The sequence below is a fragment of the Biomphalaria glabrata genome, chromosome 13 (genome assembly GCF_947242115.1).
Source record: "Biomphalaria glabrata chromosome 13, xgBioGlab47.1, whole genome shotgun sequence".
Classification (NCBI taxonomy): domain Eukaryota; kingdom Metazoa; phylum Mollusca; class Gastropoda; family Planorbidae; genus Biomphalaria; species Biomphalaria glabrata.
The window spans coordinates 29591800-29617158 of NC_074723.1; the positions used below are offsets into that span (position 1 = coordinate 29591800).

The 25359-nt window shown below is 36.5% G+C and overlaps 1 protein-coding gene across 3 annotated transcripts; it reads right to left on the reverse strand.

The window, feature by feature from the left end:
* Positions 1-1996: 1996 nt before the first annotated feature.
* LOC106065851 (uncharacterized) lies at positions 1997-23736 on the reverse strand. 3 transcript variants are annotated; one of them, XM_056009161.1, is made up of 8 exons: positions 23599-23736; positions 21278-21369; positions 17276-17375; positions 15063-15136; positions 9027-9174; positions 7093-7392; positions 5001-5489; positions 1997-3182 (listed from the first exon to the last, which is right to left on the reverse strand). In XM_056009161.1, exons 2-8 carry the CDS (start codon positions 21353-21355, stop codon positions 2524-2526), a joined length of 1848 nt encoding a protein of 615 aa, XP_055865136.1. In that variant the 5' UTR covers positions 21356-21369; positions 23599-23736; the 3' UTR covers positions 1997-2523. The 3 variants fall into 3 exon arrangements, with proteins under 3 accessions (XP_055865136.1, XP_055865134.1, XP_055865137.1); XM_056009159.1 differs by having other exon boundaries at positions 23595-23727; XM_056009162.1 differs by having other exon boundaries at positions 23540-23621.
* Between the last annotated feature and the right edge of the window lie 1623 nt (positions 23737-25359).

The window sequence follows — 25359 nt, forward strand, 5'->3', positions numbered from 1 at the left end:
TAAATGACTGATCCCTAACTAATTGATACAATTACACTCCATATATGCTTTGTTTATTTTATTAATTTTTTTTATTTTCTTTGAAAGTATTTTTTAGTTGTTGTTTTTTTCTAGTTTTGGATCTGTAGTGTTAACTAGAGTCACTGTTTGCGACAACGACCCATTCCGCTTTAACCAACAATGTCAACATAGGCATAGTTTTATTAAATAAACAATGGCCCATTTTCTTGCTTACGACCCTTCTGGCAAATTTGAAACATTACCCAACGTGACAAACATTAACTGCCTGAGATAACAATTGCAATACTGAAAGTCTAGAGTTGGACTACATTATTTTTACAAAGTTTATATCAACTCAGTCTGTCTTTTTGATAAAAAAAAATGTGTACACGATATTTCTCCCACATCCAATTTCGAATGAAATTGAAATTTTGTATAATTCTTTCACATGACAAAAAAAAAAAAAAAGAATCAACGAAAAAAAAAAACCAGTCAATTAATTAACTATTAGTAATTAACAATTTTGTTTGGTATAGAACAAGGGAAAGAAATTAAACTTGACAGATGTAGTAGTATAAGCCGAATAAGTCCTCTTTTTACTTTGTCTAGAGCATTAGGTCTTTTGAAACTAACAATAGATAGCTATAAACACTTCTATTTTCTTGAGCACTTTGCTGGCACAGTGGTTAGTTCATTTGCTTGAGCCCACGAGTTTGAACTGAAGTCGTACACATTTTTTATAAGACGCATTTAAAAGGCGATCAAGGTAACGTTTACGTTTTATATTAAACAATTACGCTTAATATTTTACATTTCGGGATCTTCCGGTGCCTCTGAGTTCACCAAGCTCAAATGGGTACCTGACAATAGTTGGGAAAAAGTAAAGGCGGTCGTTGTGCTGGCCACAAAGCACCCTCATTAACCGTAGGCCACAGAAACAGATGAGCTTTTTATCATCTGCCCTAACAGATTGCAAGGGGAACTTTTCTGGGAACATGTCAGACAATATGGTCTCCAGAACAACAGAAAGTTCGCACTTTCAAGATGCCAAAAGTGACTGTGGCCCGAAAAACCTTCCTATACAACAAAAACGTTGCGGAGAACTGCCTGATCTGGAAACCACTGCGCGGTTCATCTCAGATATAAGATTACCTATCTGAATTCTGCGACATGTAAAATGAGAACGAAGAAGAAGCCCTTTCGGTTGAGACTAGGACGAGGCACTATACAATAATTTTGCAATGGATTCCACGGGAGGCTGGTTGTATGGGAAATGGTCAAGAGTCTAATCCCAACGGATGTAGAGCAGCATGGCGGATATGGTGAAGGCCTAAAATGGCAAAGTGTGACCACAGATTACGGGAGTGTTACATTAGTTAGGCTACGGGAGTGCTGCATTAGTTAGACTACGGAAGTGCTACATTAGTTAGACTACGGGAGTGCTACATTAGTTAGACTACGGGAGTGCTACATTAGTTAGACTACGGGAGTGCTACATTAGTTAGACTACGGGAGTGCTACATTAGTTAGACTACAGGAGTGCTACATTAGTTAGACTACGGGAGCGCTATATTAGTTAGACTACGGGAGCGCTACATTAGTTAGGCTTCGGGAGTGCTACATTAGTTAGGCTACGAGAGCGCTACATTAGTTGGACTACGGGAGTGCTACATTATTTAGACTACGGGAGTGCTACATTAGTTAGACTACGGGAGTGCTAAATTAGTTAGACTACGGGAGTGCTACATTAGTTAGACTACGGGAGTGCTACATTAGTTAGGCGACGTTAGTGCTACATTAGTTAGGCTACGTTAGTGCTACATTAGTAGGAATAAAAATTTGAGAAAAATAATGAAAATGGAGTTTAGAAAAAAATAAATTGAAATTTGTGTTTTATCAATGTAACAATTTTTTGTTTAAAGTTGAACGAAATACGACAATGATAACATAAATTGATGACATCACCTCTCGATGAAAAGTTTATGATATAAATATATCATATTGTTTCATTGTTTTATTAGTCAGAGAAAATATTTTAAAATTATTACTTTTACACTAAATGTAGAAATAGTAACACTCTAGTTTTAAACAGAAACATTAAACAAATAAAGTAGATAGATATATAGATATAGATATAGATAGATAGATAGATAGATAGATAGATAGATAGATAGATAGATAGATAGATAGATAGATAGATAGATAGATAGATAGATAGAGAGAGAGAGAGAGATAATAGATAGATAGACAGATAGATAGATAGATAGATAGATAGATAGATAGATAGATAGATAGATAGATAGATAGATAGATAGGTAGATAGAATGATACATAGATACATTACATAGGTACATAGATAGATACATAGATAGATGCATAGATATCGAAAGAGATAGAAATCTATTTAATTATTCATTGGTCAGAGTCTATGTTTATTTGTCGTAATGCCAATGTCTGATCTCTATCCTTATTTCAATGACCTCGTGAGATTCAGACGCTGATTGTGTCACGTTTTAATACTTGTTACTGCCTTGACGTCTCCCTCATCTTCATCTCGCTGAACGTGACACTTTCTTTAGGGCTGGTGAACCCGAGCCAAATGAGGCCTTTCCCGTACTCCCTGCTTCCCCATTTACCATTCAGGTTGGCATAAAGGCAGGCGTTGTACCACCAAGCCCCCAGGTATGTCACCGCGCAGTTGCTGCGGTTCTGCCTGTCGTTGTCTCTGTCGAACGTGCTGAAAAATTGGTCGTTGTGGTAGGTGAGGCTGTCACCGGCGTTTCCGGAAAATTGTTCTATATTCAACTGATAGTTATTGGCCTCGCTCAATACTTTGAATCTGGAGTACTTGGCGAAGTATTTCTTTGTTTTAAATTCCATATCGATTCGCAGTTCGTACTGTCTTCCGGAAGTTAGCATAAAAATATTCTCATTCCCCAGATAAAATTCCCCAATGTTGTAATCTCCAAAGCCGTCACGATACTCCTTCCAGCCTCTATAAAAATCGACTTTCCCGTTGATTCGTCTCTGAAAAATGATCCATCCACCGCCGTCCGTCTTGGTGTCACACATGACCTTTAACCCGGAGGCTAAGGTCACCACCATTCTGTCTTCTGTGCTGTTGACGTCACGACATGAAACGGGCTGCCTGTTTGTAATGACATTGTAACCTCCTACGTCTTCTGTAGGGACAGAAAAATGTTTCTGTGTATTAAAAAGAAGGTACAATATTACATTGTTAGTTAACTTTCAAATATACTTTTAAGCAAAAATATTTAAAATACCTCTTAGCATTTAGCATTATTATTCAACTTATTAAAATCCAGATTTTCCGTTAATTTGTCCTCTGAAGGAAGATCCAACCATATAAAATAATTCTCATTAATTAAAAATATAAGCACGATAAGCATGATATCTGAGTTGTTATTAATGCAGTAAATGGCTACCGATACAGAAGCTGGAGAGCACTTATAAAAGCCGCGGAATACACATAGCAATAAAGGTGGAGACAGAAAAAAAAAAGAGATTAAATAGACCACTAGAGGATATATTTGTTGCATATGGCTTCGGCGAATTTAAGAGCCAGGTTTAAGATTGTGCAGGCGAGGTTGCTGCCCCGGAACATCCACAATAGAGGGACTTTCAAAATAGAGCCAAAATAAAATCCTAATTCCGACGGGACAGAAATATTTTTTTTCCAGTATATTTTTTTTTTGGCGTTCTTCCAACAATTTTTTTAATCTTACTGTTCGCAGCACTGTCGTTGTTATGAAATGTTCTCTTGTAGCTCAGGGTTTACGGCGGTGAGTCAGCCTCGGGCCTTACCGTCCACAAACTCAAAAATATACTTTAAAAAAAAAAAAACACTAAAATATGCATATTAATTATTATTATTATTATTATTATTTATTATGAAGGAAAGTGAGATTCAATTTACAAGTACTAAGATTAAGACTTCTATATTGATCCTTATGGAAATGCATTATTACAAGGACACTTTTCTCAAATATGACATGCTTTTAGATAATAATATTATTTTTAACAAGTTGATTTTTATTTAGGCATTTGAAAAAGTGTAACGGCTTCCACAAAAATCCTGCCATGGGGCTTCCACTTACTTTAACCCAGCCCTAAGGTTTGTTATTTACCTCGGATTTTGTCCTTGTCAGTTTCTCAATTTAAAAAAAAAGTATTTTGCTTTTAGAAAAGGCTGAAATGTTGCTATTAAAAATTTATTTACAATGAAAAATTTCGCAGACATTTTTATGGGATATTTTGGTCACTGCAAAGTTTGACAGGGTCTTAAAATCTTATACAGGACAGGAGCTCAACATTTCACATGTACCTGATATATTAACTCATTAATCCCTGTGTGCTAGATTTAAGGGCTACCATTTACATCGACCCTGTCTGTTTTTAAATCGTGATTAATTAAGACTAAGACTAATTGAGACTAAAACTGCTTTATTGATCCTTATGGAAATTTGTTGAGATTGCAAGGGCTCTTTTCTCATATACAGACAACACAACAGAAACCTACACGTAAATACAACAGACACAACATAAAGAGTTCATTCAGCGACTAACACACAGACATTTTGATCCTTTTCATGTTTCCTGATCAACGAGGGGCGTTGATATAGTCTGACGGCGTAAGGTACGAACAAGTTTTTGTACCGCTCTGTTCTTGTCTTGATTGACAGAAGTCGGCACTTCGCGACGACTTGACGTAGTTTTGATGGAGCGGGTGGCTGTTGTCCAAGATTTTTCCGATTTTTCTTAGACACTTTTGTTCAAAAATAAAAAATATGGTAGTGTTGTGCGTGTGATTTTTTTATGCCTTTTTTTATAATGTTTTCTAGATGAAGCGTTGCCTTGCCAACAAGTTATTCCGTATGTTAGCAGATTTTGCATAGTCGCGCCGTAACAATTATCCAAGATCTTTTATTTAGTTTAAAGCTATTGAGTTTGTATAGGAAAATGAATTGAATAAGCATTACCTTGTTTTGTTCCAATGGCATCCTGTTGCCTCGTTTTATTTTCACTTTGTATCTGTTCAAGTCGAAGTGACCTTAATGTTTTACTTATAGATACTAGCGAATGGTATTCAATAAAAACCTTTGCTATTGCTGTTAAGGCCAATGGTTGGTTATCAGAAGTGTTCCCCTGAGCCAGACATCTATAGTCGCCTGCCATATGGAAGTAAGGGAAAGGGAACAGGAAACTAAGGAAAGGCTCGTCTGTGTTGCTAATGACTCCTCCACCAGAACCCTCATTGTTGTGAGCGTTAACGCGACCATCAGCTACATTGATGGAGGCCAAATCTTTGAACGGATAGACGTCTTTGTCAATGGAATGAGACAATTTTAGTGAGACCAAATTTTGAAATGGTGTTGAACTAGATTCGGGTAGGCTGCAATAGATCAAGAGAGCTTCCGTTTTTCCTAGTTCAATAGCAGATGGTGTAACCGCCAATCGAAGATATCGCACTGAAGGAAAAAAAAAAAGATCCTCAAATAAAATCAATTAAATTATTTTATTATAATTTATTCAAAACACTAGACTCAATATTAGCGAGGTGTAAAAAAAAGTATATTTATATCAAATTATTTAATGTTCCAATGTCAAAATGTAAAAAAAAAAAAGTAATTTTGTCCTATCAGCTCATTTTTGTCCTCAATGTTATTTCAGACTAGATTTTATTTAGATTTAGATATTGACTTGTGTTTAAAATTGAATTGACCTTTTAACTTTTAAATAAAATTGCCAGTGTCTAAGAGACGTGAATAGAGGATTGCTAAAGATGCGGACCGCACTTGGAGACACCAACCGTAAAGTTGTCTCTGCTTCTGTTTACAGCCCATGCGGAGCACGTTTGTCTGATAGTTTAACGTGCACAAAATCTCGGTCAATTCTGTACTTTTAAACGGTGAAAGAAGATTTGCATAAGAAGATAGGGAAGTGAGAGAACAAAGAATCAATGTATATTACGAGCCGACCCGCGGCGTAGCATACGCCCCTCCACTCTTTTTTTTCTGAGCCTCGCTCTCTTTCACCGAAAAAGTTACGTGGGGTAACTCTAGTCCGACTGGAAGAAATAAAAGAGCTATCTTTCCATGACTTTTTCATCGTGGTGTCCCGCATGGTTGGGCCACGAAGAGAATTATGTATATATAAAGCTGTGTCTTTGATCTGTAGTTTTAAAAGGTACACAGTATTTTACTTTTTTAGATTCGCAGACATTGCCATGTCCTACATATTTTGCCACTCTCAGCTCAGACAAAGCCATACCTTGTCGACGGTCAATTTAAGCTTTTTTTTTCCGTTTCTTTTTTTCGTTGTTTTTTTTTCTTTTATCTTTCGGAAGTTCCTTCAGAATTGAAGATGTTTTCATCCTAGCCCAAACATTCCTCTGGAACGTTTCGAACTAGCAACTATCGAGACGACAGTCCAGATCGTATACGATAAGACCAAGCAGCCGAATAAAAAAAAGTAAAACTTCCCTTTCAGACATTGCGATCTATGGGGCAGATGATGTAAGGGTCTTTTCTTTCTGTGGCCTACGTTTAACGAGAGTGTCATGTGGCCAGCACAACGAGCAACCATTGACTACAACCTTTACTTTTCCTCAACTAATATAAGGCACCCATTAGAACTGGGTGGACTCAAAGATCCCAATATTAAAAATCACAGTCTGCACTAGTAGTCGAACCGGGACCCCTCTCTAAGCAGTCTAATAGTTATCACCTAATTTCTGGGAGAGGACACTCCCCGGAGTGGGCAGTAACATCTGTAAGCTCACGCGGGATTCAAACTGCTACTTAATTAGACAATTAGTTGCTCGGCCAGGCTTGACTGGTGGCGGTAATACATGTTAATAATTAGACTTAGCTTTATCTGTGTCTGTAGCTGATCTTTAACGATGGTGTCATAAGGCCTACACAACGACTAGCCTTTGTTATTTTTTTTTTACTAATATCAGTTAATCATTATAGCTGGTGGACTCCTCTGGGAGGTCAAAAAATGTATAATCAGGATTTGAACTCGTGATCTCTCGTTTCGTTTGTCAAGCCAAGATTTGTTTGGTTTTACCTTTAATTGTTTTGGAAGATGTTTTGTCAAGATTCAGTTTAGTGGGCGGATTTGTAGTCGCCATATTGACTATATTTGTTGATGTTGGTGTGTCTTGAGTCGCCTTTGTATTCGGTGGTAGGGATGAATAAGTGTTCATGGTCGTAGTAGTTGTTGGTTCTGTCGTTGTTACGGGAGATGTAGCGTCTATTGCAGTCGGCTCTGTAGCTGTTGTGGTTTTCGCTTCAATCCTGGTGGATGTACTCATTGTGGTTGTTTCCGATGTAGACGTTGCTGTGGTAGCAATTTTAGTTGGGGGCTCTGAAAATTTGAGAATAAGCAGATTAAGTAGCATTGTTAGTGTGCACCTGTTATTGTGCTAAACATTTTATTTCAAATATAAAAGTAAATATTCACATAGGAATAGTTACATTATTTTGAATATATTTTGAATATTTTTTGAATATTATAGTAAGGTATAAAGAAGTAAAGAAGTATGTAAGCCTACTTTTATAAACACTAAATATTCTTTCCCAAAAGGCGCCTCACGATGAACGTGCAATTCTTCTATTGCATGTAGTGCCCATCCAATCCACTATACGCTGCATGAGAAATCAAATAAATCAATTTGTTTCGCTGATCTAAAGTTGCTTTCACAAACTTACCAACACACGTATCATAAAAACCCGCCCTACATTTTCTTCTCTTTTAATTGGGATTGGGGGAGATTCATCATTATGTTAGAAATAAACGAGTAGTCATTCTCTGGACCTGCCAAGGTCGAGTTTCTCTAAAGAGAAACGAAATTCATCGTAGTTCCTTTAACAGTTTCCACTGAGGAATTTTTCGGTGATGTGGCAGGTCTGCAGCAGTACCGCCCTCTGACAGGCAACGAGAATGTTCCTAGGAATGTTAAGGGCCTTGAAGGTATTTGTGAGGTCAGTTATTATAGACGCTTAATCTCCAAGCCTAGGTTCCCATATTTTCTTTCTTTTTCTATCTCAGTTTTTCTTAAATTATGAGACAGTGGTACTGCGATGTCGATAATGGTAGAGGTTATTATTATTATTATTATACAAAAATATTAACCAATGACCTAAATTCTGCCAAGTCACTAGTTTTCCTGGTTAGCTCAGGCAATCCATTCCCTGCTCTAATAGCACTAGGGAAGAAGGAGTATTTGTACAAATTTGTCCTAGCATATGGGACGAGGAATGTGCCTTTACCTTTGTGTCTTTCTAAGTATTTTATTAAATTGTGTTTTTGTATTTGAAGATTATGGATCAGTGATTAATGTATAATTGCTACTTTACTTTAAAGTCTTCTATCCTGAAGGCTTTCTAAATTTAGTGATTTTACTAAAGGTGTTACTCTAGTCAAAAGTGATATTTGTTTGTTATGAATCTCACTGCTCTATTTTGTGTCTGTTCCAGTTTCTTAATGTTTTCTGAAGTTGAGGGGTCCCAAACAGAGGATGCATATTCTATTATTGGCCTAACCAAGGTTAAATAATATTTTAGTTTTATGTTCTTATTGGATTTATAGAAATTTCTTTTAATAAACCCTAATGCTTTGTTTGATTTTTTGATAGTTTCATCAGTATGGGAATTTCATGACAGTTTTTCATTTCATTCTTTTGTACGCTTTTCATAATATTAAATTAATATACACCTTTCTATCCTTCTTTTGAGTTGCTCTTTATCTACAGCTGCGATCATATTAGAGAACCCATATAAAACAAATATGGCTAAAGTCAAGGCTGACAGGTCAAGGCTACTATCAAACCACATGCAATCGTAGCAATATGTGTTGGGTTAAAGTCTCGGAAAGTGGGTCAAGGTCGCCCAAGTTTCTTTGTAGTGTAAAGTAGTGTCTGGTCATAGAGTGGATTTTAAACATATTAAAAGACATTTGAAAGTCTTGACATGTAATATCCCACACTTAGAAGTACGTACCTGTACACTCTTTGATGAACACATTGACGCCAAACTCAAAATATGTTTTACTGAGTACTTCCTCCGAGGCCAGCTCACATAGTCTCTGAGAAACGTCGTATCTGGAAAGTCGACATTTTGAGTCTGCTAGACATTTACTCACACACTCCTGTATCCAATAAAAAGAAGTTTTAAGTTATTATACCGATAAAAGAAAAGTATAACATTTTTATTTCAACAGCCAAGGGTGTGTCTTACCTATTCCACTGGGAAATTTGATATATAAATATAAAGCTAACAGACTTTCACAAGTCTAGTCATCCCTATTCCAGAAACCAAAAAAAAAACAAGGTTACAAAGAGAGTTTGTGTTAAAAATAAACTCAAAATCGGACCCCGAAGTGGTCCACCCAGGCAGGTAAAAAGGCAGGAATTCAATATTTTCAGAAGGAATATCAGAATTAAATTATATAAAAGAGAAGAATGGAGAAAGAAGGTTGACAGATCTTGTGTGGTGCCCCATAGGTCCAGCACACCAAGGGTTAGGTGAAAGTGAATGTAAAGTTAGATCTGAACCTGGCTTAACTGGTGTCTTATAATGATTATCTAATGGTCAAATTGTTTAGTAAAGGTTCATTCTCTTATTCGAAGCGTCAAGAAAAAAAACATGTCCTTAATAAAAAGAATCCTTTAGTTTGGACTTCTATATGTTGGGATGTTTCGTTCAGTTCACGCGATAATATGAAATATATAATAATTATTAATTGATGCTTTACATTATGTTCCACTTATATGCATACTAAATAGATTTTTTTCCCTTTAAAAATAAAAGTAAACATTTGTTTGTAAATGTAGTAAATAGTATGACAGAACTTACATAACTGTGCAATACAATTGTAAAAATAAAAATTTTGACGAAAAATCTAAATCCGTTTGCACAAAATTGCTAATCATATTGTATGTTTTTATTTCCCCTACAAAATCTTTTCTAGTTTAGGAGATCTAAACGGGACGGACTGACAGACAAACCACACAAAACTAATAGCGTTTTTTCCCCTTTCGGGGGCGCTAAAAGAAAAACAAAAACAAAACTTACATTAATCTTAGTTGTATTAATTAGTTCCGAAAGGTTGTTAACGCCGGAAGTGGTAATGGTTCTAAGCCCACCATTACCTATAAAATGCTTCCAATGGCACGCGTTAATTAGTCTGGATCAGTCATGTAATTAAATTTGTAATAGAACTAGACTGACAATAATAAATCTGTGCCAACTTGAATTATTATTATCGATTGTCTTTGTTCAATGCAATTTCATGCTTTTAGCTTCTTAATGCGCTATGATCCTATTACTTGTCTGGACTAGATGGGAAAAGGAGGAGGTGAAAAAGTGGGTACCATTGTGAATGTTACCGCTATCGCTTTTTAAATGCATTTTATAACTATAAAAAAAAGTTTTGCGACTTGAATTTAAAATCGAGAGCTCAAGCCTCCTCAAACCAACTCACTAACTACTGCGAAAGCGAAGTGCTTATGAAAAAAAGATGGTATAGTTTCAAGGCAACGACCTGACTCTCGCCACAAGTATAAATGGGACTAATTTAACTTATACCAACACATCTGTCAAGTACAATTTCTTTCCCTTGCACGATATCAAACAAAATAATTAATTACAAATAGTTAATTAAAGTAACAGTCGTTTTCCAAAATCATACTAGGTTCAAATCGCGAATAACGAGTCGTATATTGTAATTTCGCCTCTGCGGTTTTAATGATGACAATATCTTACCATTAGGAGTATTTTGTCTATAAAATACTCCTAATGGCATGCGTCTCAAATAGCCTCTGACAACTAAGTCCAGCACCTGGCCTGCTCGCGTGGCTTAGATATTAAGCCCGGCGAAACTGCTCTTACTAACAGGTGAAGGGGTGAAGGCGGATTACTGGCGCCACAAAACCGGGAGCTTCGGGCAGATGGAGCTAGTCAGCCTAGTAAGGCAGTTCCTCTAGGAGAGGGGTACGCTGCCTTGCGGTACTGAGGCTTCAGGAGACAACCTCGAGGAGAAATCAGGAGTGAAGCCCTTTAGGCGTTGGGAGTATCAGCTATGAAATTCCCTCCGGCAGCTTCTGCAACTGAGTTGGTGCCAAATGTAATGCGATGCGTTCCTTTGGATCACATCAGCAAGGTCGAGAGAGGGATCATGACACATGGGCCACCCATGACCCCTTTATCCAAGGCCCAGGAATGCGCCCCGGAGAGGATCCCCATCTCAAGATTAAGCCAAAACCAGTGACTCAATTGGGCACATCCATTGCCTTTCGAGACAAAAGGAGCCATATAATATCTCACCAGTCCTAGACGAAAGTTTTTCTAATTTTTTAGTCTGCCTAAATTTGGAGAATTTCTAATAGATGAGTCCTTGCAAAAATATAATATAGATTTATGACCTAGTTAATTTCATTTATAATAAAGAGGCGCGGTGGCTGAGCGGTAAAGCGCTTGGTTTTCGAACCAAAAGTCCCGGGTTCGAATGTTTCCGAAGACTGAGATTTTTAATTTCGGGATCTTTGAGCGCCTCTGAGTCCAGCCAGCTCTAAGGGTACCTGACATTAGTTGTGGAAAGTAAAGGCGGTTGGTCGTTGCGCTGGCCACATGACACCCTCTTTACTTTGGTGGGAAGCGTGGTCGAGAGGCCAAGTGCGCTTGAACTTGGCTTGTCTTGGCTACCTAGAAGGGGGCTCGAGGTTCGACACCCGACTCGGGCAGAGTTGCGTTTACTGAGCGCCTAAAGGCAGCACGGAAAACCAACTCCTAGATACCCCCTTCCCCAAACTGGTCCACAAATGAGATTGGACCAAAGCGCTCTGAGCATGAAAGTAGCGCTATATAAAAGCTATAAATATAAATATATAACCGTAGACCACATAAACAGATGGCCTTTAAATCATCTGCCCTATAGACCACAGGATCTGAAAGGGGAACTTTTTTTTTCTATTTTTATAATAAAGACAGCCTGCGTATTGATTTGCGAGTTGTGAGACACTTTCAGAAGCTACGCTGGATTTTAAAAGGAAACTCATTCTTGAATATTTTCCCATTAATTATCTTACTACTCCTTCAACTGATGTGTTTATAAGGTTTGTGATATAGATAAACTCATTGACAATATCTTTAAATCTAAACTCATTGACTATATCTTTAAATCTAAACTCATTGACTACATCTTTAAATCTAAACTCATTGACTACATCTTTAAATCTAAACTCATTGACTACATCTTTAAAACTAAACTCATTGACTACATCTTTAAATCTAAACTCATTGAATACATCTTTAAATCGAAATTCATTGACTACATCTTTAAATCTAAACTCATTGACTACATCTTTAAAACTAAACTCATTGACTACATCTTTAAATCTAAACTCATTGACTACATCGTTAAATCGAAATTCATTGACTACATCTTTAAATCTAAACTCATTGACTACATCTTTAAATCTAAACTCATTGACTACATCCTTAAATCTAAGCTCATTGACTATATCTTTAAATTTAAACTCATTGACTACATCTTTAAATCTAAACTCATTGACTACATCTCTAAATCTAAACTCATTGACTACATCCTTAAATCTAAACTCATTGACTACATCTTTAAATCGAAATTCATTGACTACATCTTTAAATCTAAACTCATTGACTACATCTTTAAATCTAAACTCATTAACTACATCCTTAAATCTAAGCTCATTGACTTTATCTTTAAATTTAAACTCATTGACTACATCTTTAAATCTAAACTCATTGACTACATCTTTAAATCTAAACTCATTGACTACATCATTAAATCTAAACTCATTGACTACATCCTTAAATCTAAACTCATTGACTACATCTTTAAATCTAAACTCATTGACTACATCCTTAAATCTAAACTCATTGACTACATCTTTAAATCGAAATTCATTGACTACATCTTTAAATCTAAACTCATTGACTACATCTTTAAATCTAAACTCATTGACTACATCCTTAAATCTAAGCTCATTGACTATATCTTTAAATTTAAACTCATTGACTACATCTTTAAATCTAAACTCGTTGACTACATCTTTAAATCTAAACTCATTGACTACATCCTTAAATCTAAACTCATTGACTACATCTTTAAATCGAAATTCATTGACTACATCTTTAAATCTAAACTCATTGACTACATCTTTAAATCTAAACTCATTGACTACATCCTTAAATCTAAGCTCATTGACTATATCTTTAAATTTAAACTCATTGACTACATCTTTAAATCTAAACTCATTGACTACATCTTTAAATCTAAACTCATTGACTACATCATTAAATCTAAACTCATTGACTACATCCTTAAATCTAAACTCATTGACTACATCTTTAAATCTAAACTCATTGACTACATCCTTAAATCTAAACTCATTGACTACATCTTTAAATCGAAATTCATTGACTACATCTTTAAATCTAAACTCATTGACTACATCCTTAAATCTAAGCTCATTGACTATATCTTTAAATTTAAACTCATTGACTACATCTTTAAATCTAAACTCATTGACTACATCTTTAAATCTAAACTCATTGACTACATCATTAAATCTAAACTCATTGACTACATCCTTAAATCTAAACTCATTGACTACATCTTTAAATCTAAACTCATTGACTACATCCTTAAATCTAAACTCATTGACTACATCTTTAAATCGAAATTCATTGACTACATCTTTAAATCTAAACTCATTGACTACATCCTTAAATCTAAACTCATTGACTACATCTTTAAATCGAAATTCATTGACTACATCTTTAAATCTAAACTCATTGACTACATCTTTAAATCTAAACTCATTGACTACATCCTTAAATCTAAGCTCATTGACTATATCTTTAAATTTAAACTCATTGACTACATCTTTAAATCTAAACTCATTGACTACATCTTTAAATCTAAACTCATTGACTACATCTTTAAATCTAAACTCATTGACTACATCATTAAATCTATCACTTATTATCGTGCAGTCTTGTGCAGTCCATTTGTTTGTATGACAAATTTGGAAATTGGAAGCAGGATCACAATAGCGATCGGGCCCCAACATAATCGCTGTTAAGAATGTACCGTCCTGTAATGAGTAAGACCTTTCTACAGGGAACAGTTCCAAGGTAGAGAAAGAGAGGCGGATAAAAAAAAAACGATGGAGGACAAATAAAAAGAGTGCACGACCTGACAAATAGAGAGATATGTTGGTGCCCTAAAGCTACAACAGACAGGTGAAGGTAATGCGGAGGATTCCAGCTAAACGTCGCCTCAGCGTGGCGCCTCCGTTGGAAACGTCTAGTAGTGGAACTAGATAGGCTAAGTACGAGTAGTGAACCAGGCCCTGCAGGGCTTCCCTGGGTGAGCTTTTTTTTTTCTCTCACTCGGGGTTAGGATGGAAAAAACGCCCGGAACCCAGTCCAAAAAGTCCACCCACGCCGTTCCACAAACGGGGTCGTCATTAGAACTAGGAGCCTTGAGTGGCGACCCTCGCAAGGAATAGTGGCGGTAACAGTATAAGAATATAAGACAAACTCCCCGCAGCCAGCACTGTTCTCGGCCACTTATAGCGAGTGGGTCTAAGGAACTGGAACGGTGCGCTGTGTACGCGGCACGGCCCGGTTGTGCCCATTCAACCAATATGGCTGTCTACCGCTGGGAGTCCTCAGACAAGACACAGGAAACCCCATGTCCAGGCCTGGTTGTTGGATAAAAGCCTCTCTAACGACCAACGGGATGATGGCGCCTAAGGCGCCGACGCCCTACTGGACTTCACTGAAGGTGAAGGTAAAGGTGATGACACGTCAAGGTTTCCCCCTTTCGCCTCTTGAACGATTCTCCACCCTCTAGATCCGACACTGCATAAGCTCCGGCCGAATATCAAATTTTACTATCCGGTCATATCCGGCTCCGGCAGGATATCAAAAAGTACTATCCGGTGCACCCCTAGTTTTAAGTAAGTTGTTGTAACTCTTATTACATACGTCTTCGGTCTTTGTAGTTATCGAACTTGTTTCTGGTATGTTCTTGTTAATGTTCTTCTTCATCTTACAAGTGACTGTGAACAGAATGACACATAGTTAGAGGCACACACTAAAACTGTTTCAATAGATATATATTTAATAAGTCCAGAGTTCTAGTAAAAGTTTAAAGAAAAGTATTTAAAAAAAAATAGTAAAGTTCCCTTTTCAGACCTTGCCATCTATAGGGCAGATGATGTAAAGTGCATCTGTTTCAGTAGCCTACGATTTTACGAGGGTGTCATGTGGCCAGCACAACGACCAACCGCCTTTACTTTTCCCCAGCAAATGTCATGTACCCATTAGAGATGGGTGGGCTCAGAGGCGCCCAAGATCCCGGAATTAAAACCCCAGCCTTCACCAGGATTCGAACCCGGGACCTCGCTACAGAAGCCAAACGCTTTACCGCTCAGCTACTGAGCCTCCCCAGAGTTCTAATACTAATGAGATACCTGGTGAAAAATATACTTTTAAATTGGTAGCAACTACAAATGTTAATTTCTTTGCTAAAAAATTATTTTTTTTGTACAGAAATAAGATAATAATTCCTTAAATTTTATCACAGTAACAGTTATCAAATCTGTCACCTGATGCACATACCTTGCCGTGTGTGACAGCTTGATTGCCTCAATGCCCCTCAGAGCTATACCTGCGGGAGCTCATCGCTCCTGGCAGGTACTACCAAGCCGGACAGGTCTGTTAGGAAAGAGACAGACAAAAGGTACATTCCCCTCCCCGGGACATAGGGGTTGTGCGATAGGCCAACAATCTGTCCACGGAAAAAAATAGTGTTATAGAAACCAGAGCGAAAACACAAACACTAAAATTGTCAGCGGCGAGAGTAGAGCTCCACAAAGGAGACTTATAAAGCTGTGCAGGGGAAACTCGAACGAATCCTGTGAAGCTGACCACTCTACTTAAACCAATGAAAAAGAAACACTTCCTTATTCAGAAGGCAGCATTTAACTTGGGAACATGGAATGTCCGTACTTTACTAGAACCAGTTAGATGTGCACAAGTTGCCAAAGAAATGGCCAACTACAAACTACAGATCCTGGGAATGAGTGAAGTTCGATGGAACACATTCGGGGAAACAAGAGTGCAATCAGGGGAAACCCTTCTCTTCTCTGTAAAAAGGAAAAGGAAGATGACTTACATGAAAATGGTGTTGCACTACTACTAAACAAGGAAGCTTTCAAAAGTCTTTTAGAATGGGAACCAGTTTCAGAACGAATTATTAGAGCCAAATTTTTTGTCTAAGTTCTACAAGGCTGTCCTACTGTATGGTTCTGAAACATGGAGAACAACTGAAGCGACTATAAAAAAAAAAGTACAGACCTTCATCAACAGATGCCCGAGAAATATCCTAAAAATACACTAGTACGACAAAGAAGAAAACACCAAACTGTGGGAGATGAGTGGGCAGAAAAATATAGAGGTGCAGATCTTAGAGAGGAAGTGGAGATGGATTGGTCACACCCTTAGAAAAGATAACAGCAACAGAGCTAGACAGGCCTTAGAGTAGATCCTTCAGGGAACAAGACGTAGAGGAAGACCAAAAAGAACATGGCGACGCAATATACTAGAGGTAGCCGAGAGGACTGGAAAGAGCTGGGAAGCCATCAAAAAACTAGCAAGAGACTGTGGAGAGTGGCGTGTTCTTCTCGAGGCCCTCTGTTCCATGAGGAACCCAAAGGAATGTTGATGATGAACAGTTATCAAATGACGTCCTGTGCTAAAAATGTCAGGTATTAACTGTTATATCTTATCTTCTATGATACAGACATTACTTTAAAAAAAAAGAAGATGATTACGTCCTACGCGTCATACATTTAGTCATGCATATTTACCAATGACCTAAATTCTGCCAAGTCTCATGGTTTTCCTGACTAGCTTAGGCAACCCATTCCATGCTCTAATAGCACTAGGGAAGAAGGAGTATTTACTTCACTGTGAATTATTTCACCATGGTTTATTTCCCCTTTGCTTTACACTTCATTGTCCTATAGTATTAGGACATTTGTCCTAAGCTAACTTCTAGTCTGCGTCGTCTTTAGTTAGAAAGATCAAATCAACACATTTCTATCGTTCTTTATTCCTTTTAGGACTTGGTTCTAAACCACAAGACAATCAAATAGCCTTATGGCTTTAGTGTTGAGTTGTCAACTACAAACTACCTTGATTTATGCAGAATCTGTTGTAGCAATATATCCCGAAAACACCACAATAGCAAGTCTTGCAGTCGTCAGATGACATCACTTCACCATTATTGTAACTCTGTTTATCAAAAAGTATATATATATATATATATATATATATATATATACAGAGAGAGAGAGAGAGAGAGAGAGAGAGAGATTTAGAAATGTATTTAGACTTAAAAAGGCCCTTAGCTATTTGAGATATTGGGCCCATTGTTAGTTCGTATTATAAATATATATATATATCAGGGGTGTATCGATTCTGTTATAACAGAGCAGTATTATAATCGATAAAACCAATCACAATAAGGATTTTCACGCAACAATGCATATAGATAAAGTTGGCGAAGAAGAAAGGATCAAATGAAATGAAAATGATCCAGAGTGTTTTCAACTAAAGTTCTTAATGAACATATTTTTTTTCTAAATATAGAGATAGTTCATTTTTAGCACGTGACTTTACAATGATAATAAGGAAAATAAAAAAAAATCATTAAAAAAACAAAACAAGGCCTATCTAAGGGAATTTACTCCGCACTTACATCTATATTTTTCAAAATTAAAAGTAAAAGTAATATTCCCTTATTCGATATCAAACGAAATAATTAATCACCAATAAATAATTGACTACTTGGTTAATTTTTTAATTGATTCATGTTTTGTTAGGTACAATAAAAAAATGGCTTCAAGTTTCAACTTGATCAGAGATTGTGTGTAGGAGAAACAGCGACTTCAATGATCAATGGGGACAAAACCTTACATATTTTATTCAGCCGTATCTGTGAATACGGATTAATTTCCCTTGTTGGTATCAAAATAAAATAATTAATTGCCAGAAAAGATAACTACTATCGATTTGTGGGAGAGAACTAGACAAAAGCCCATAGCCCAAGACATCACAAAACGAAAATGGAGCTGGATAGGACACGCTCTGCGAAAACCAGCTACCAATGTTGCAAGGCAGGCACTTGACTGGAACCCACAAGGAAAGAGGAAAGTGGGCAGACCCAAGCAAACCTGGAAGAGGTCAGTCATCAGTGAAGCTGAGGGTACTGGAATGACATGGGAGCAGTTGAAGAAAGCTGCCCAGAACCAAGTTCGGTGGAGAGGTGTGGTTGCGGCCCTATGCTCCCCTGGGAGTGCACAGGATTAAGTCAAGTCAATTAATTCAATATTCAGTTGTGTGTTTTCTTTGTCTTGATTGTGTCCTTGTCGATGTCAATAATTAATTGTGCAAAGTTTCAACCTGATCCGAAAATGGGTGAGGGAGAAATAACGTGTACAGGCTTTTTTACCAGACAGACAGAGATAGTTGATATAGACTTTGTAAACCTAATAATAATAGTAATAATAATAATTTCTCAAGATCTATTAACAAACCTAATGAGGCTCAAGGTCTGCATCCCCTTCTTTGTTATGAAAAAAATTTGGACCACCCTCACCAACCCAGCTACGCCAATTGCTGAAGGGTGTCACCTGAGATGAACTCCGAATGGAACAGACGACTAATCCTCCCGTTGTGCTCTGGAAAGAAACTGGACCGTCTGGCGTAATGTCTCATAGTGATCGTTGACATGTCCCCATTAGTTCTCGGTGCTGAGAATACTCGTTTTAGATATACGACACTGTTTAAAGGCAGAGATAGCATTGGGAGTCATATTTCGGGCAGAACCGGGCAAAGTAAGCCCCACAGGACAATGTTCCGTCCTACACAATGATTGAATAATTAAAGTTTTGACTCCAATGCCTAACTAATATCGATGTGGGTAGTCGCGGATCGCTCCTTTTAAAGCATCCGTACGCGATTAGTACCGCCCTGTCTGTCTCCTTAAAATTGAATGTAAGGAAGCCACGTTACTAAATATTTCTGAGTCTTTGATCAGCACGAATAAAGTCGCGCTGGTTTCTTTGTTGAGCATGGTCATCTCTGTGAGTTTAGCGTCCATTAAGCATGGTCATCTCTGTGAGTTTAGAGTCCATTGAGCATGGTCATCTCTGTGAGTTTAGCGTCCATCGAGCATGGTCATCTCTGTGAGTTTAGCGTCCATTGAGCATGGTCATCTCTGTGAGTTTATCGTCCGTTGAGCATGGTCTTCTCTGTGAGTTTAGCGTCCATCGAGCATGGTCATCTCTGTGAGTTTAGCGTCCATTGAGCATGGTCATCTCTGTGAGTTTAGCGTCCATTGAGCATGGTCATCTCTGTGAGTTTAGCGTCCATTGAGCATGCGGTGAAGCAGCATGGACCATAGAACTTGTCGGATTCTTTCCGGTGGAGTAGTCTATTAGAGACGTATACCCAGCTTACAGGTAGTGACATTAAGAGTAGACAGAGAAAGGCTGCCTGAAGGAGTTAACGCCAGGCTCAAAACGGCAGTAACAAGAAGAGAATACAACAAAGTCATTACGCTAGTGAGAGAGACAGTTGCAGAAGAATCGCTGACCAAGCGGGCCTATTTCTGTGCCAGCCTAGATCTAGAGCAAGAATCTGACCGATGTGGGGGTGCCGTAGGTCGCGACATATCTACAAACTAGAAACGGGCCCATAATAATTGACGGCAAAAGGGCAGAGGCACTGAACACATTTTTCGCTTGTGTCTCTAAAGCAAGCAAGAAAACCCATATATCGATGGCTCTAGACAGCATCAGGATAGCTAAAGAAAAACGCAGTTAAGCCAACAGCGAGGCAGAGACCAATACTTTCAGTACGGCTAGATTACCTTGAGGGAGGTGACAAACGCTTTAAGGAAAAGCAGATTACACAAGGCTCCAGGGCCGGATAAATAAATCAACGAGTTGCTGAAAAACTTGGGGCTAAGGGGGCCACAAAACCCATTTTCAATCTCTACTTTTATTTTCGCTGCTAAATTTTTAAAAAAGTGTGAAGGGAACATTTTCAAAGTTTGACATTGATTAACCAAGCTAATCGAATATAAAATACTGTGAAAATGGGTTAACTCGATTTGTTACTCGATCTACCATAGAAATGCAATTCGACACTTCCGGCTGTGAGAGGGACATTAAACATGATTTAAGGAACATTTATGCAAAGTTTTATCAAGATTGGTCAAACGGTTTTAATCTCTAAGTGGGACACACATACATACATACATACACACATACATTCATACATACTGTGACGTTGTCTGTTTATTTAATTCTGGTTAATTCTTCTTATATTGGTTGTTAATTAAACAGAATCATCACACTCCGGAGATTGTATTAACAAACTTGAAAACTCAATGAAATAAAGAAATCTCTGTATTCTCTAAAAAACTTCTTTAACAATACTTCTTCAACTTTCATATATAATTAACTTCTCAATTCAATAACAACTTGACTTAATTCTTCATAAAATAAAACTTGATACCACAACAACTTTAACTAGTAAAACTTCAACTTCAACTTCATACTAACGTAATTTCAACTAATGTAACTTCACAAGACTTGTTACTCTACAAAACCGTTACTATGCGAGGACCATCGCTCTACTAAAACCATTGCTATGCGAGGACCCTGTCTAACTGACTTTCCCTTAATTTATACCTTTCTTAATCGTACATTCCAGAATCATGGAAACTTCTCAAATAATTATTTTAGTAATTTTGACCTTCTAGAAGCTGACGTATGCTATTTTTTTTCCTTTAAACTCTTTCTTTGATTTAATGCCTAAAATTAACTTGTTTACGCTGGACAGCACTGGTTTGACCTCGAGCTTCTAGAAACTGGTCGAAATAGGTCACAGACTCGACTCGTGAAGCATACATACATACATACATACATACATACACACATACATACATACATTTACACATACATACATACATACATACATACATACATACATACATACACACATACATACATACATACATACACACACACATACATACATACATACATGTATACATACATACATACACCCTACATTCCTCTTTAAAATATTAGATATGTACATTGTGACAACAAATGTTTTTATACCTTTCCTTTATAAAGGCATGTCTTTTGTCCCATTGTGATTTCGATGCACAGAAATAAAACAAGGCAGAGTTGGTTCATCTTGGTATAAATACCTAGGTGGGGCGAAAGATAATGTCGAATGTAATAACAATTCAAATAATAATTTTTACCCAGCTTAAAGGACAAAAAATTATGCATTTAAGAATAACTCATTTTACTTCATTTATTTATTTATTTTGCTGAAAGTTTATTTATACATTGATAATACCATACCGCCAGTAAAGTCATGCTTCCACAATGAACAGTAAATGTATAATTCGAATTAAAAATGTTACAATCCATTGGCACTTCTAGAAGCTTTGGTTTTAAACTATATTTAGGGAAGACAACCGTGTTTCAGGTTTGAAAATAATTGTGTATGAAGCTTAGTGTGTGACCTGGTTTTGTACATTTTTCTTAGGAACGTTATGTTTCATAAGTCAGCCAATAATTTCTATTCAGCCCCAATAATCTGTGTGAATGGACATCCCTTTAAGATGGTGGACCATTTTACACATCTGGGAATCAAAGTATCAAATGACTTTTAAGAAAAGTTGACGTCTGGCTAGAGCCAATGGTGTTTTGGAACGTCTTCAATGCAGTGGAATAAATCACTTCGCCTGCCTTCATATACCAAACTCTATAAAAGTCATTGGTACTACACAAAAAGGAATTAAGACTTCTTGAACGCTTTTACTAAGAGTAAGACAAAGATTAAGACTGCTTTATTGATCCTTACGGAAATTTTGTTGTGATTACAAGGACTCTTTTCTCATATAAAGACAACACAACCGAAAGATGTCTGCGCTCCATTATGAGCATACAATGGCAAGACCACACCACAATTAGTGACAGACTATGTTTACTGTAGTCTATTAGTATTGAGATGAGGCCAACCCATATGATACTGATATATACACGCATACACACTCAGCATAAATATATTCTACATTGCAAATACAACCAACTTGTTTCTTGAAAAGATAAGGTACACAGCTTTAGATTAAAGCATTGAGGATCGCCACGGAAAGAAAAACATTTATTTGTAGAATAATATTTATAAAAAACAAAAGGCTCATTTGTAAGTGATCCACTGTTGTTCAATTGGTATGTTTGTAACTTCGTTAAAATATCAATAACAAGTTTTAATCATGTAGATATTTAATTCATTCTGTTATCAAGCTGAGGATTTCTACAAATAAATGAGGGGGGGGGAAATAAAAAAATAATTAGTAGGCTTATATATTAAATAAAATTATAGCTTTTATATAGCGCTACTTTCATTGTTATAAACATGCTCAGAGCGCTATGATCCAATCTTATTTGTGGACCGGTGGGGGAAGGGGGGATCTGGGAGAAGTTGTTGTTTTTTCTGTGCTGCCTTTAGGCCAGGGGTTCTCAGCCTGTGGGTCGCGACCCCTATAGGGGTCGATTGACGATTTGTCAGGGGTCGCCTAAAACCATCGAAAATATGGATTGTATTTTGTGTATTCTTCTATTGCTGTGTGTGTGGGGAGAGTGGGGGATATTAAAAATGGGTCGCCGAGCTTAGAAGGTTGAGAACCGCTGCTTTAGGCGCTCAGGAAACACAGCTATGCTCCAGACGAACCTCTGCTGTTCGAACCTCGAGCCCCCCCCCCCCCTCCATAGGTAGCCAAGCCAAGCCAAGTTCAAGCGTACTCAGCCTCTCTACCACGCAACCCACTTAAAAAGTTGAAACCAAATTTACAACGTCGATCCTAAAGGTGATCTTTTTTTTTTTACACTCCATTAAAAAAACATTGATGGTGCAGCATCATAGGTGAAACATCTGAGAGACTGTCAAAAGGTCTGAAAGTGCATGTGTGCATATAAGTGTCGGAAGCGCTTTATAAAGCGGGTATTTCCGAATCAAATCATTTGTTGTCCTAGAGAGAACGACGCGTAATTTATATCAAAAACACCAAAAAAAAAGGGGGGGAGGGTCCCAGAAATAAAAAAAAAAGAGAGAATGAGACAGAAGAGAGTGTGTTGTTTCATTTCAAGTTTAATGATACAATAATTTATGGGCTTAAAAGTATGTCAGAGGAATCGTTAAAATTTAAAAAATAGGGTAATGTTACTACCATAATAAACAATGTAACAAAATAACGAGCGTAGTCTGTGTGTACTGCTAGTAATTGTGCACAATGAATCTTATTAATGTTTATGATTATTAAATATATATCAAAAATGTAATTTAATGTTTAGCACAAACTTTCTTACTTTCACTAGAGCTATTAACCCTTAACTACTATCCTAGTGAACAGTAACATCCTACCTACTTAGCTTAGGTGTCTTATCCAACTTTTCATTTCACCTTGTGTTTTAAAACAGGGCACAAGAAATGTATTTTTTGTTCTAATCAATAGATCGAGTTAGGACAGAAGCCTCTTAATTAGCATTTTTCACTTGGTCGATTGAATGTTTACAGTGTTGACTTAAAAAGATGGTCAACTAAAAAGAAACGACAAACATCAGGTTGACTGTAACCTGGTGCCTATATGCTGTTTTGACCTATTCAATGGGGAGCTTTTTTTTATGATATCTAGCATTTAACGAGGAAGTGAATGAGTATGGTAAGCTATGCATATTTTCAATTTTAGCGACCTCGGTCAAGGCAAAAGCCGATATTAGTTTTGCGTAGTCTGTTTATCAGTTTGATACGTTTATAGAGTAATAATAATAATAATCTTTATTTTTCATATGGGAATGATAACTATTAAAAAAAATATATACATTCACACATGACTCACTCATAAACTTCATGTGAAAAGTATATATATCAAGTATAATTATAATAGAAGTAAATCATAGATGTAGATCTAGAATCTAGTCTAGATTTAGTTAATTTAGTATTAGATCTAGTATAGTGACGACTATTATTAGTATTATAGATCTATCATTTATGCATCTTAGGTCTTAGTATAATAAGTAATCTAGATATATCTAGACTCTAATTCTAGAATAGTTACATATTATAGTTATAGACAAGAATCTCTAAACTAATGGATCTAGTCTAATAAAGTAAAGTAATATATTAGATCTCAATTATCTATATTATTGACTTATAATTTTAAATTTACATCTAGATCTAAGACTAAGACTACTAAGAGTTAGACTCTGCTTAAGACTAAGAGACTAAAATAATAAAATAAATAGACTATTATGACTATTGATCTAATAGTAGTATAAGTATTCAGTAGTAATAGACTAAACTAATAATACTAATACACTTAGACGTCACTAGACTCTAACTCTAGATCTAGTAAAAAGTTTTTAGATAAAAAGAGTCGACATTTCTTTTAGATCTATAGTAAAGCAAAATTCTTTGCCTGCAGCTATACAGGAACACACTGGTGTTTAATAAAAAGCAGCAAAATGTAGATCTATAGAATCAGGATTTATCAAGCAGTGAAACTTGCTAGAAATATAATGAACACGTGTATTTTTTTGAAAAGGCGGGAATAGCGACCATTATAGGGTAAAGGTCAAAAGGCTTTCTAGTGACCTGTGCACCCTCTTGTTTATTCTCCTCTCTATTATTCATTATATTTGATTGTATATATTCTCCAAATTACATAGATCTAAATATTTATTGGTATGTATGTTAAAAAAGTTTGTACAATTTGTAATTAAACTTTTTAGTTTGTAACTTAAAAAAAATAATTAAACTAGGATTTTAACTAAACTTTTTTTTTTTAATTAAACTTTGGCCTTAACTAAATTTTTTTAGTTAAACTAAAAGTTAGCAACTTTTTAGTTAACTTTTGCCCATCACTACCCTTTCCTTTGTTTTGGTATGGGACAGTAGACTTTGTAGCTTGTAATAATTCACCAGCAAAATAATAACCAAGTCAAAGTTACCTACACGGCTCTAATTAAAGTGTAAACAATTAATAAAACACTTAAAACACAATAACTAATCATACTTCGGCAAATTTAATTTCATTATTTCTCTTCCAAAGTTCCATAATAAATCAATCTACAATAAGATGGTTCGCAAATGTTTAATTAATTATGTCTATTGGTTAATTAAAACTTGT